We start from the raw sequence: 12970 nt of genomic DNA on the forward strand, positions 1-12970 counted from the left end.
AAAAGAAATATGACATTTAAATAAATAAGCTTTATTTCAAAAGTTTGAGAGGTTCATCAGAAGTTACAAATATTTACAAAATGTATTTCCAAACAACATACAACATATTTTTCCCACATCTACATTTTTCTTGTTGAGAAAAATAAAATGGTTTAAAAAGAGTTCAAACATAAAGATCTTTCAGTTCAATTAAACTTTACAAATATATACACAAGGGATCAATCCCCTTACTCATTACCTATAAAACAACAAACACATGTTACTCTTTAATATGAAAATATCAAGTTGCTTCTATCAGGATGACTAATGAAAAATATTTTAAACTCAAAGTTTGACAATTGAGGACCAAAACAAATATTCTTTCCATCTCCACATTTAGAGCCATGTTATTCCAACATCATACTGTACACAAAACAAAAAGAGAGAAAAATGAAGTGATCAAAACATGAGGCCTACTGGAAGATAAGCATTTAGGTCAAAGATTTAAAAGCATTTGTAGTCTTCAGAGGTAGTCAAAAAAAAAAAAGACATTGCAAATGCTGCAAAAGTCTAGAGATGTCCTTTTGAATACTTTTTTTTTTTTAATTTCATTGCATAAAAACTTTTCAGCATCAAAAAATGAAAAACAAAAACATCAAAAAAATTAATCTCCAGCTTGAAAAACAAATAAATTGTAAGGCTTCGCATGGGGCATTATGCACAAAAAATTTAATGAACCGTCATTTATCTATTTTGTGTCCGTTTATGTCCTTGACAGGGATCAAGGTCGATTTTTAGAACATACCACATTGAAAATAAATCTCCAGGTAATAAAAATGTAGCCTAATTGGTGTCTGCTCAGATTATGAATTTTGTTAATCTGATAACAGTTAACAAAAAAAAAAAAAGCCTCTATAACAGATTGTACCATTTACTGCAGATCTTTTTGGCAAGTTACCACTGTAAGTGCTTTTTTTCAAACAGATGAACATCAACAGAAATAATACACTGATTTTCAAAATGAACGTATATTTCTGCCTTCGGAGTCTATGGAGATTTTGATATGTGCATCAGCATCCATTATAAAGTCAGTTCAGTCTTTGTCATTAAAATCAATTCTCCATTTTCTCTTTCTTCTTGAACAGCTTCATTAGTTGAGAGAATCGCTCCTCAATCTGTCAAAAAACATCAAGCATTATTACAAAGCTGTTTTACTTGCTTCATATTTATAAGAACACAAAAGTGAAGCATACCTGCTCTGTTGACTTCTTTAGCCTTTTTGAAAGAGCAGCAAATGTTTTGGGTGAAGTTCCCTTCATTTTAAGCTCAATGAGTATGTCGCGATCTTCATCCCTTCAAAAAACATTAGCTCATTAATTGTTTGCTTTGTCTTAAATGTGTATTTCTGTACTTCGTGATGCACACAGAGTTTCCACCCCTTTTTTGGCATTAATTCGATAAACTCACCTGGTCCACGTCACCACTACCTCCCCTTTCTTCCTGATTACATTCTTAGCAGACAGGCTGCTTGGGGACACCTGGGGTACTGCAATTTTGGAGTCTTTTTCTTTGGAGGATTTTGTCCTTTTCTTATGCCTGGATTTAGAATGTTTATCTTGAGATTTCTCTACTTTTTGGCGCTTTGCCTTCGTCGCTGATCTGTGCTTCTTGCGTTTCCTTGACACCCTCTCAGATTCAGCCTCTGGTGCACTTGAGCTCTGTATGGTGTTCTTTACTTTTCCGGAAACCACCTCTGATGTTTCAGTCTCTGTTGTACTACTTTCCCCATTAACACATGCTTCGGTATCAGGCTCAGGACTGTCATCACAAACCCCTTCAGATGAGGATTTTTGGCAAGATGGTTGAGCTTCTATTGCTTTCTCTGAAATGTGACATGACTCGTTTACCTTAGTTGAGATTTTGTTTGACGTCTCTTCAGGTGCTGGACCCAAGGCTGGATCGGTCAAAGTGAGATTAGGCTTAAGAGTTGGCTCTGGGCATTCAGCTAATTCTGGTGCCGCTTGCCCTTCATTTTGATTGCCTTCAATTGGACCGGATGATGTTCGTCTTATTCGCACAATGAAATGATCATTTGACCTCTCCATTACCACAGCCTGCATTTGTAAATTGGGTTGGAATTGGAAACAGGGTGGATCAGAACCCTCCCATGTCCTGCTGGGACTCGACCCACAACTGGAGTTGTCGGTGTCCAGAGAAAGATGGATGTCCTGCTCAGTGGCATCTTCTCCATCTAGAAGAGCATCTTCACTATAATGGGCACTCAGGACACTGTTAGGGGCAGACAGTGGCTGTCCAGTTCCAGGGTGCAAGAAACTCAAGTGGCTATCTGACTTCAGTGGTGAGGGAATGGTAAGGGACACGGCTAGATCTTCCGCCAAGATAGAGTATGATTTCTGCGAGAATACAGTTGAATGAAGAGGGAGCTGGCATGGTTCAGAATTAGAGGGAACTTCTAACAAGCAGCTCTCATCGAGAATTGCTGGGTTTACCAGCATTTTGCTATTTGATGCAAACTTGTAGGGTGAAATGGAAGGCCAGGATGTTAGGAACTTAGATGGGGTTGCCTTATTAGGAGTCATAATACCAATCAAACTCTCCCCTGGAAGTCCTTCCTTTCGAGGTGTGCTGAGTGGCCAACTTGTATTTTCGCTTATGGGAACACTGGATTCAAGCAAATCAGACCCTTGCAAAAGACACTTGAATATCTCTCCCATTTGAGAGTCGGAGACCAGGTTGAAGGTTAAGCTTGTTGTTTGCTGCTCTGTAAGAATTTCAAAGTCAGATTTATCCTGAATTGATCCATTATGGGAGAGACGTCGGACATAGGAAGAAATTCTAGTCTCAGATCCAGAGATGCCTTCGTGGACAGACCTTTCAGAGGTTGGAGGAGGAAGCAGATCTGATGTTGCACTTGCCAACTTTGCCGGCTGATCATCTTCATTCATGACAGCTTTTATGTTTTTACCCCTGCTCCCAAGGCCCCTGCGAGGGAGATTATCTGGAGGGGCCTCTCTAACAATACTTCCCATGTCAACTTTTGACATATTGGTTCTGTGGAGATGCCCAGATGTGTTTAAAGGTTCTTTTTCCGCCACCACACTTTCAATCTCTTTTCTTTTAAGAGTTGCATTTTTATTATCCACTGACGCATCCTTAGATGGCTCAGATCCATTTTTGAGTGCTGTCTTCAGTTCCTTGAACAAGAAGTCAAACTGCCCATCCACAAATGTCCACAACTTCTGCTTGAGGTCTCCAGCTCTCTGCTCAAAGATACGATTGACGATGCCATTCTTGGTGACCTTGCTCATGATAGACGAAATAATGTTATTTAGTCTAACTTTGATGTCATTACCTTGGCAGCTCAATTTATCCAAGTCAACAGCATTAATGAATTCTATAAAAGAAGCCTGAGACATATCCACTATACAGCAAAAGGCAGTTTTAGTGACATTTTTCTGAAGCTTCATGTACTTTTTCCTCAACTCAGCTCGAATTGATCCTATCATGTCCATAAATCCATCTATGGTATAGACTGCTGCTTTCAATGGTGGGCTGACAGTTTTAAAGCGTCTTTTACCTGAGGTGGGACTGTCATTAGATGATGACTTTGAACTCTTGCTTCGCTCTGAATGTTTAGCAGGGATACAAGATTTCTTTTGGGACATTCTTTTCCCAACTGCAGATAGCTTTGGACTTGAATCAGTCCCTGAGGTAGATTTGTCCTTTTCTCTTGGAGGAGTCTGAATAAACAGAGGTCCCTCTTCCTCACTCTCACTCACTATTTCACCATCCTCTAGTTCATCTTCCTCAGTTCCACTAGCAGAGGGGGCATCCTTTGTCCCTTTGTAGGAGGAAACTGTGACAGAAGAGTCAGGTGACTTATTCTCCTTGTTCATGTCCATTTTCACTTTATCCTTATTGCATCCAGTGGTTACAGTTGATAGATCTTGGAAAAATAAATAATAGAATTAGTAAGTTGTAGTTGCAGACCCGTTTGGTCAAGTCAGCATTGTTCATAAGAAAAATAATGCTATTCTGGTTATTGTAGAAGGCTTGCCTACATTAATAAGTCCATATTTTCAACAAAAAAGAAAAAAGAAACACTTACCTTTGTTAAGACATTTGACATGTGGTTGCTTCTCAGAACTTGGAGGCTGTACTTTCTTCACCTGCCGGACTGGGCTTGTAAGAGGGCTGAGAGGCTCTGGGATAACTCTGATGTTCCTAAGAGTAAGCATCATGGAGTCTTCATCAGGGCAAAACACAACAGGGTTTGATGACTTTGTGTTCTGATCCTCTTTCTCTGTGGAATCTGGCTCTGAGAAATCGGGCTGGGAAGATGGCATGGCATCTTCTCTGACAGCGGTGCTATCTTTTGGAGCCACATTGTTCTCACCCCATGATGGACTCTGATGGGATTTTTCAGACGTTTTCAGATTTTCAGATGTGTGCGGTGTTTCAATAATTTCTGAAGGATCAATTGCTTCCACAGTTCCCTTACAGTCCAGTTTTGAAGTATCCACTTGTTCAAAATCGCAAATAACTTTTCGTGGCTCATCAAGATCTGCACTAACTGTGCTAGAGGACACTTCAACGTTGACAGAACTATCAGAAATCCTAGAAGAATTAATCTCAGGAATACTTTTTGTCTTGTCTGAGGATGACACATCATCTTGACATATCCCATTTGATGCTGGTGGTAAATCATGAGACTTGGTCTGAGGACTCCTTTGGATTTTCAATGGAGAAGTGTCCTCAGATACATCAATAATAGGATCTTTTTGCTGATGACCTTCAACAATTGAATCAGGGATATTATCTGAAACTTCTACCTCTGAAGTTTCAGTAGGCAAAATATTAGAGAACAGAACAGAATTATCTATGATTCCCGGAGAGTCTTTGGTGCTGTTATGACAGACACGATTTAGAGATACTCCTGTAAGGGTTAATTTTGATAATGAATCTTTGTCTAACACATTGGAACCTGAAATCTTGTTCTTTTTCTCTTCTGAACATTTAACACTGGCAGACACTTTGTCCACAGCCTCTTGACTTTCCATGGCATTCTCTTCTTGTACATCCATATCTGTTTGTTCACCTGAGGGCTTCTCAGAGACTATAGCTGTAGAAAGATCAACAACTTGTCCAGACTCTTTGCAAGAACTGATCAGGTCTGCAGTTGTGGGCACAGGGACCTCATCCACTTCCTCAACTATGTTCTGGCTGTTCTTTAATTCATCAATGACAAAGAATTCCTCCCCAGCATCAGATAGTATACTGTTATGAGGAGAGGCATCTTCAGATGTTGCTTCTTTGAGATCAGAAGACTGCTTTTGCTTTTTAAGAGGCGATAGTGTAAGATTCAGTGTTTCCATAAAACTCAGTTTTTTGTCTGCACTATTATCCTCAGCTGCTTTGCAGGGACTGCTGCTGACAGCTACTACTGATGAAGACTCAGATTCAAGGTGTTTGTCCTGCTCATTCTTACTATCTTGACCTTTTCCGACAACATTGTGCTTTTTAGGAGATTTCTTTTTGTCATATTTGGAAAGATAATTTTTTGATTCTCTGTGCTTATGTACCCTATGATCCAAATGTCCACCTCTTTTTCTTTCCCGGTCTTTGTCTATACCCTTGTCTCCAAAACAACTCTTTTCAGAATTTCCATTCTTGACCGGGCATTTCAGATCCTCCATCTTTCTAGATTTGTCATATCCATGAGATCTTTTGCTTTTTGATGATGGTTCACTGATTCTGCTTGATGATTTCTCCTTATGAGCATCCTTTTGTTGAGAATCCCATTTGAGAGAAATAAAATCTTGCCCACAAGCATCAATTTGTTTTTTTGATTTTTTATCTTCAGATTTATTACCAGTTTCCCGTATGTTCCTTCGCTCATACTCTTTGCTACTGTCTGATCTGTTGCTTCTTCTTTCTTTACTACTACTGCTGCTGCTGTTACCCTCATTTCTTTTACTCCTGTCACTCTCCTTCGGCCTCTTTTGCTCATGGTCTCTACTTCTTTCAGTTCTGCTGCTCCTCCTTTCTGCACTAGAACTTTTCTCCTCTTTTTTTTCATGGCCACTTGCATCTCTTTTCTTTCCTTTGTGGTTTCGGGAATGGCTTGCTTCATCCACCACAATACAAGTTGTGCTGCTCGAGTGTTTCGTTTCTCTGCTAGATCTATCTGGATTTTGATGATGCATGGAACTTTGACTCTGTGTCTCTACTTCTGCTGCTGTTTTAAGTGAATTTCTGGATAACTGGGAAGAGACAGATGGTGAGGCTTTGTGTGACTGCGAGGAAGGGCTTTTTGATTGTTCAGAACTTTTAAGAACATCTGGAACCTCAGGCTGCTGATTCCTGTTTTCACTGGACACAAAATTGTCTTTCATGAGCTCTTTTTCATTTCTTCCTAATTTGCTGTCCACTCTTCTCGGAGCCTTTTGTGACACACTCTTATCCTTCGAGCTACACTCTTTGTCTCGGCTTCTACATTTTTGTGTTATTTCTAGCTTGTCTGCCTGTTTTGATGAACTTTTCTTATTGTCTTTCAAGTTACTGAATTGAGAATCAGTAGTTGTGTCAGGAACTTTGAGTGTAGAATCACTTGTTTTGGGAGCATTTGAGACATCTGCCATTGTGGATGTTCTGTTAGGATGAACTGGTCCAGACTCCTGCTGTGGTTGAAGAGTGAGGGTCTTACTATCAGATTTAGCAGTGGATTTATTCTGACACTGCAGAGGACTATCAAGATCAGTTCTAGGGCATCTCTGGAGCACCTCAAATGGTTGTGTTGCTGTAGTTGACGTTGTTGGTGGATATGCACAGGGATCCGACACGGAGTTTCTACCTTTGTGCTGATTTACTTCACTCATAACATTATCTTGTCTGGCACCTTGTGATTCCAAAACAGAACTTGTGGAATTGTTTAAAGTGTGCCTTGTGTTTGCCGGACCAATTTCCATTTGAGATCGACGAAAATAACTACCTCGACCAGACCTGTGATGACAACACACAAACAGGGATGTGAGTTTTATATAAGACCATCCAAGCCTGACACAAGCCAGGCTTAGTATCAAACATCTGTTTGCTGATCTTGGTACCAGAAATTGAGTTTTTACCCATTGCTGAGTCTGCTAATTTCCTCATCCTTACGCACAATCTCCATTTTAGCCGTCTTGAGGACCGCACAAATGTTCTTCTTCAGGCGTATGTTTTCACTGTTCAAACTGGAATTCTTTATATATAAAAAGTGCAAAAAATAAATTAATTATTCCAAGGTTTTAACTAATTTGTAGAGGGTATGTATTCAGAATGAATATATAACAGAACAACCATTAAAAGGAAAAAATACCTTTGTCTGCAAAAGCTGTAACTGTGAGATCAGTTCCTTAACTTGCTTTTGTGCTTCGTCAAATTTTTGCTTTAACTGTAATAAGAGTACAATGAGACAACATAACTTTCCTGTCAATTTCTTTTAAATGCAAAACCAAACCAGTAGCATGCCATGCAACCATATTCAAAGATCTAATCACATGCCTCATTATAAGTTGCCTCCTTTTCTTCTTGTTCTTCCCTGATAATGTCCTCATATATATCCATTGATTCCATTGTGCGTGGGGAAAGGAGTGGGTTGACTTTACCTAATTAAAAAATTATTGGATTATTGAAGTCTAAAAATGCTATTTCTGTGATGCACATATTTCAGCAAATTACTTTTCAATAAAAACTATGAATGTACTCAATTCATGACTCATTATTGAAGCCCACCTCTGTGCCCATCAATCTTAGGGCTGTTATCCAGGCCAGAGTAAATATCCACAGAGTCCTCACTGTGATGCAGAGAACCTGTAAAAAACACTGATAATGTCATAATGCAACAGCAAATTCTGCATATACACTTGACCAATACATGCAAGTTATGTTTTCAGTGCTTTGAAAGCCCTGAACCTGTTCAGATGAGATATTGGGAAATAGATTAAAAGAGGTGAATTAAACAAGATTATCTGGATTACATTACATATGGATCAAATATTAGACAGCGCACTCCAGTGAGCTACATGTAACCAAGTATTAATGTGATCATTCCCAACCTCAATTTCAAGTGCAGTTGTTGTTCTGCTCATGCATCTAATGTATTTATCTACACTTGGTTGATTTTGCCTTTGATCTTGTGAAGCTGTTGAGGAATTATTGTTTAATTATTATTTAATGATGTGTTATTTTTAAAAGGATTTCTTGAGGATTACTAAGAAAATGTTTAAATCAACTTAAAGTATTAATAGTGAAAAAGGCTTAAGTAAATACTAGATAACAGGTACAACACAGTAGCACTCTACCTGAAAGCTGCATGTTAACTAGGTGAAAATAAACAAATGCCAGTTGCACAGGAGAGACAGACTGTCTTACCAAACGGCTCGACATCAAGATCTCCATAAAGTTCATCTGTTAAATCCATTTCAGTCAGCTACTGAAGAAAAGAAAAATGGCACATTAAGTTCCTGAAAACAGTGACAATAACAGCATAAGGGGGCATGTGTCAGTTCAACTACACCACTTCCTGTCATGTAGAGAAGAAAGACTGTACTGAAATTAAGTCATTTAAAGTTATATTAAATATAAACTAAATTATAGACTTAATTTTAAACTAATAACCCACCCAACGATTCCACTATAATTCTTACACAAGCTACACTTGTACGACCATGGATTTACACAAACTCTGACTAATTAAATCGATCAAAATACAGTATTACTATAATATGTCCATAGAGTGAAATAAAATGCAAGTATATGAACAATACCTGTATCTCTGGTGGTGAGCTAACGACAACAGGCGGATATAAATCTGTGAGATGAGCCAAACACCATAAAGCGGACTTCAGGATCTGACGCACATGCTAATGCGCTAATATAATGACAGTTGCAGTTAATCAGTAATGTCAAATTTTCTTGTAGACAGCGATTAAAAAATTTCTTGTAGCATACTTCCACCAGCTCCGCGCCAACCTTCCACCATACACGTTCGCCAAACAGGAAATGACATCATTTTCCCGCGGTCTCTCCTTTTCTAAAAAAAAAAAAAAATGTCTTTACCGTTATCATTTAATGCTGATTATTAAAACCAATAATAATTTATATATATATATATATATATATATATATATATATATATATATATATATATATATATATATATATATATATATATATATATATATATTTGGTACTTGTATGGATATGTTTTATTATGCAACTTTCAGTTAAGTTCTTCAGTACTGGTATGCTGCAGAGTTTATTGTATTTTATATGTAACGTTATGGGTATCTCGTTTCTTAATATTAGAATAGGAGACTGTTTTCAAAATCTGTATATTCTGTTCCTTTTTACTTTTGTTTATTTTTTTTCTAGAGTCTAGAAAATGTTTATTATTCATAAAAATGGTGCAGCTGAAATTATTTTGACAAAATGATGTAAAACATGCCTTTTCACCACGTTTTTCATGGTTTATTGCTTGCTGGCCAAGTATTTATAAAGATTGCAATGATTTTAATGCTCAACGTTAATGTGAGTTGACCAAATAAGATGAAAGATACTCGTTTTGAAGAGTAATGGGAATTAAATACGGCCGTGACACTCGCGCTGAATAGTACAGACCAAAAATAACAAAGCCATATTTGCTAAATAAGTGTTTCGTACTAAAACAAATACACCACAACATGTAACGCAGGGAACGTGAGCTTCGCGACACAGTCGAATGACCCGGAAGTGCTTTTCATTTACTCACATGTGGACTGGGATTTTAATACTGACGGGAACGTGCTCGCTGTGTTGATACAACCTAGACAGCAAAGCGAGTGATGCGTCTTATGGTTCCCATCACGCAGAATACTTGAAATATTAAAGGCTTTAACAGCCGCAGAGGCATCATCGGACATCCCTAACGTTATATTCACGACAAATGATAGAATGGAAAACCTGGAGTTGAGCCTGACATCTCTAGGTGCGATCTCTAGACATATCGATAAAAGTCACAACGAACTCAGCAAATATCTCACAAAACAGGTAAGACCGCGTGTTCTGAGCACTTTGTAAGACTGTTATAAGAAGCTTTCATCTGTTTAGCACATGCTGAGTACAACGTGTGTGTCACACCACACTCCCCCACGTTTCTGTAGTACACATGCTGCTCGTTGCTTGTTTATACAGAAGTAATGCTTTAATTCCATTCGTTTTCATGATAACCGTAATTTAAGTGTTCTGTGTATTTGTCTATTTGGGAATCCAGTCTTGTTTTGAGCATGAATGGATTATTTTGGACATGTTGTAGTATGGTTTGAAGTTTGGGTTTTGGAAACATGCTAAAACACAACCACGGTTTATAATTTTGACAGATTCACAAGGTACAGTATTATATAAAAAAAAACACTAATGCAGCCTTGATCAATATTCACTGGTGTGAATATAAACCAGCATATAAAAACCGGTTGGAATATCTTTCATACTTTGGAACCAATCCAAATGTATCCATATGAGCATTTTCTAATCGGATTCCAACATTAAACACCACAAAAATGACACATGGTTCCAATAGGATTATAATGATTGCTAAAAGTAAGACAAAATAATAAAAAATATAAATAATTAGTGGTAATATTTCAGGATTTGTAAAGGCTTACAACTCGTCCTGTGATCATCACCGTTACATGATTAGTAGACATTATTTCAATAAGAAAAATTGAAATCTAATATCTAAAGATGACTCTATGAATGAACATTAATGAAAAAAAATATATTATTACATAAGTATCATAATCATTATTATTATCTAATTTATTATTATAATCATTATTGTTATCATATTTTATTATTTATTTATTGTTTTGACTGGCATACATTTTTTCCTTGTAGATATGGAGTCAGCAGGACAGGCAGTGTATACTAGAATGTCTTGCGCAGCTCCTGTTGGAGAAGGAATACACCCTCCTCATTTCTCGTCACTTGCGACCACTGATCCTGGACCTTTTGGAGAGGAATGCCGAAAGGATCAAAGGAGACGTCAGACTGAATCATGACCTCCACGAGCGCTTGTGTGTGGCTCTAAGCAAACTTCTCAACATCAGTCCAGATGCTCAAGCGTAAGTAACCATGCAGGATCACATGTAAGATAAATTATAGGTTCTGAAAGTATTGGAAAATCTGGAAATGTCAGTTAATTGTAAAATTAACATGGAAAATGGATATTATACATTTGGAAAAGTTATGGAAGCCTCTGTAGTGATTTAAATTATATATATATATATATACATATATATATATATATATATATATATATATATATATATATATATATATATATAAAATTGGCTGGATATTGCACTTGTTTGAATTGATCTGTTTGTAAGCATGTATCTTTTTTTTGAGTCATACATCTGTCAAATCTATTTAGTCATTAGTCTAAATGATTCATTAGCAAATCGGTCTGAATTTGAATGAACAAATGTCCAGTATATTATGAACAGATTTGAATGGTTTTCTCACAGGTTTGCAGCGAGGTATTTTAGCAGCTCTCCTCCAGTATTTCAGAGACTCTTCTTCACCAGTGAAGAGGCTGCTTCCATCCAGTATGGGCCCAGACGGATGAAATTACGGGACCTGATGGGGGCCACCCTCCGCTTCCTCCAAAGCGACTGTGAGAAGTTCCGTGTCCTGTGGGACTGGAGTGCCTGTGTTTCACAGCTTCTCACCAGTGACGTCATGGTCAGAAGGTATTGCCAATTTGTAGATCAGAAAAAGCCTCTCAGATGGTCCAGAAAGTTTTCAGAATATCCTCAATCTGTATCTTTGCTCAGTTTCTTTTTGTGTGTTTTTTTTTAAGCTACACTGCCCAGTGCCTTGCCCTGGTGTCCCACATGACAGATAACCAGAAAATGATATTTTTGAGGAAGGTGCTTTCGAGTGAAGAGATTCTGCATCTGAAAATGAAGTAAGTTTGAATATCTTTTACTTTAAAGTGCCTTTTTTTCACCTTGTTCTAATTGTTCAGACATTAGTCAATAGCTTTAGCTCTCAAACAAAATGATAATCTCATATCTGTGTAGGTCACTCGAGGAGACACAGCTGCTGGAGGTAGAAAAGGCTCTGGTTTTGGCCAATCAGGGCTCAGCAGTCTGGCGTAAAGAGAGGGTAAATAAGGTCACCCGTGGTCAGGTGGTGACAGAAGACCTGACACGGAGTGTTACTGTGGTGTGTGGGGTGATTCTACCTAGACGGACCCCTCGACAGGACGAACAGGTATGACAGACAACCAAAAGCAGAATATTAAGCCAGATTTAATAGAACTTTAAACAAAGCCAGTTGACAGTTGTAAGCCAGAACCTCTATAAGTGTGTTATGGGAGAATTTGCATGTATTGAAATGTCACTAAATATGAAATTTTCAGACAAGTTTAAGTAATTTAGTGCTGGTGGATTCAACCTGCCAAAATCTTCGGCGACTCGCCATGGCTGTGGCTTCCCAGAAGCCCATTCTTTTGGAAGGGCCAATTGGATGTGGAAAAACTGCTCTTGTTGAATATCTTGCTGCTGTCACTGGGCACATTAAAGCCCCTGACATCCTCAAAGTTCAGCTTGGAGATCAAACCGACAGTAAGGTGAGAGTTGCTTGAATTTTGAACATTTTCATTTAGCTGCTTATTGTTTTACAATATTTTAAGTTTGTCTGTTGTTAAGCACTCACACATATTTCCTGCATTTGTTTTTCTGGAGATGTTGCTGGGTATGTACCGCTGCACAGATATACCTGGAAAGTTTGTGTGGCAGCCAGGGTCCCTGACCCAGGCAGTCTCTAAAGGTTACTGGATTCTGCTGGAGGACATTGATCACGCTCCTTTAGATGTGGTGGGTGGTGAATGCACAAAAACAGGGGAAACATAGTCTTTAATAGAAATGTTTCGGGAAAATACTTT

At 38.0% G+C, this 12970-nt stretch overlaps 2 protein-coding genes across 5 annotated transcripts in view; one reads left to right on the top strand and one right to left on the bottom strand.

Moving 5' to 3' along the window:
• Positions 1 to 516: 516 nt before the first annotated feature.
• On the bottom strand, positions 517 to 9063 carry casp8ap2 (caspase 8 associated protein 2). Of its 4 annotated transcripts, none has more exons than XM_052586842.1 (11): positions 8992 to 9031; positions 8808 to 8911; positions 8413 to 8473; positions 7774 to 7851; positions 7543 to 7646; positions 7358 to 7432; positions 7125 to 7240; positions 4109 to 7002; positions 1447 to 3946; positions 1233 to 1332; positions 517 to 1154 (listed from the first exon to the last, which is right to left on the bottom strand). In XM_052586842.1, exons 3-11 carry the CDS (start codon positions 8459 to 8461, stop codon positions 1092 to 1094), a joined length of 5979 nt encoding a protein of 1992 aa, XP_052442802.1. In that variant the 5' UTR covers positions 8462 to 8473; positions 8808 to 8911; positions 8992 to 9031; the 3' UTR covers positions 517 to 1091. The 4 variants fall into 4 exon arrangements, with proteins under 4 accessions (XP_052442802.1, XP_052442804.1, XP_052442803.1 ...); XM_052586844.1 differs by having other exon boundaries at positions 8413 to 8470; positions 8992 to 9009; XM_052586843.1 differs by having other exon boundaries at positions 8413 to 8470; positions 8808 to 9063.
• Positions 9064 to 9782: 719 nt separating this feature from the next.
• Positions 9783 to 12970, top strand: part of mdn1 (midasin AAA ATPase 1) — a 43889-nt gene continuing 40701 nt past the window's right edge. The window contains exons 1-7 of the mRNA XM_052585557.1: positions 9783 to 10068; positions 10915 to 11141; positions 11547 to 11771; positions 11882 to 11989; positions 12105 to 12297; positions 12446 to 12655; positions 12771 to 12902. Coding sequence (XP_052441517.1) covers positions 9973 to 10068; positions 10915 to 11141; positions 11547 to 11771; positions 11882 to 11989; positions 12105 to 12297; positions 12446 to 12655; positions 12771 to 12902 — 1191 coding nt within the window. The 5' untranslated portion in view covers positions 9783 to 9972. The remainder of the gene's footprint in view (positions 10069 to 10914; positions 11142 to 11546; positions 11772 to 11881; positions 11990 to 12104; positions 12298 to 12445; positions 12656 to 12770; positions 12903 to 12970) is intronic.

Source organism: Carassius gibelio, chromosome B20 (genome assembly GCF_023724105.1).
Source record: "Carassius gibelio isolate Cgi1373 ecotype wild population from Czech Republic chromosome B20, carGib1.2-hapl.c, whole genome shotgun sequence".
In the NCBI taxonomy this organism is placed as follows: domain Eukaryota; kingdom Metazoa; phylum Chordata; class Actinopteri; order Cypriniformes; family Cyprinidae; genus Carassius; species Carassius gibelio.

What these genes read in the sequence shown, in the direction of transcription:
- casp8ap2 (XM_052586843.1), bottom strand. Translation starts at nt 8,461, where the DNA reads ATGGATTTAACAGATGAACTTTATGGAGATCTTGATGTCGAGCCGTTT. An exon ending in TCTTGATGTCGAGCCGTTTG is followed by an intron (nt 7,852 to 8,412) that starts GTAAGACAGTCT and finishes TGTTTTTTACAG; the next exon opens with GTTCTCTGCATCACAGTGAG. An exon ending in TAAGATTGATGGGCACAGAG is followed by an intron (nt 7,647 to 7,773) that starts GTGGGCTTCAAT and finishes TTTTTTAATTAG; the next exon opens with GTAAAGTCAACCCACTCCTT.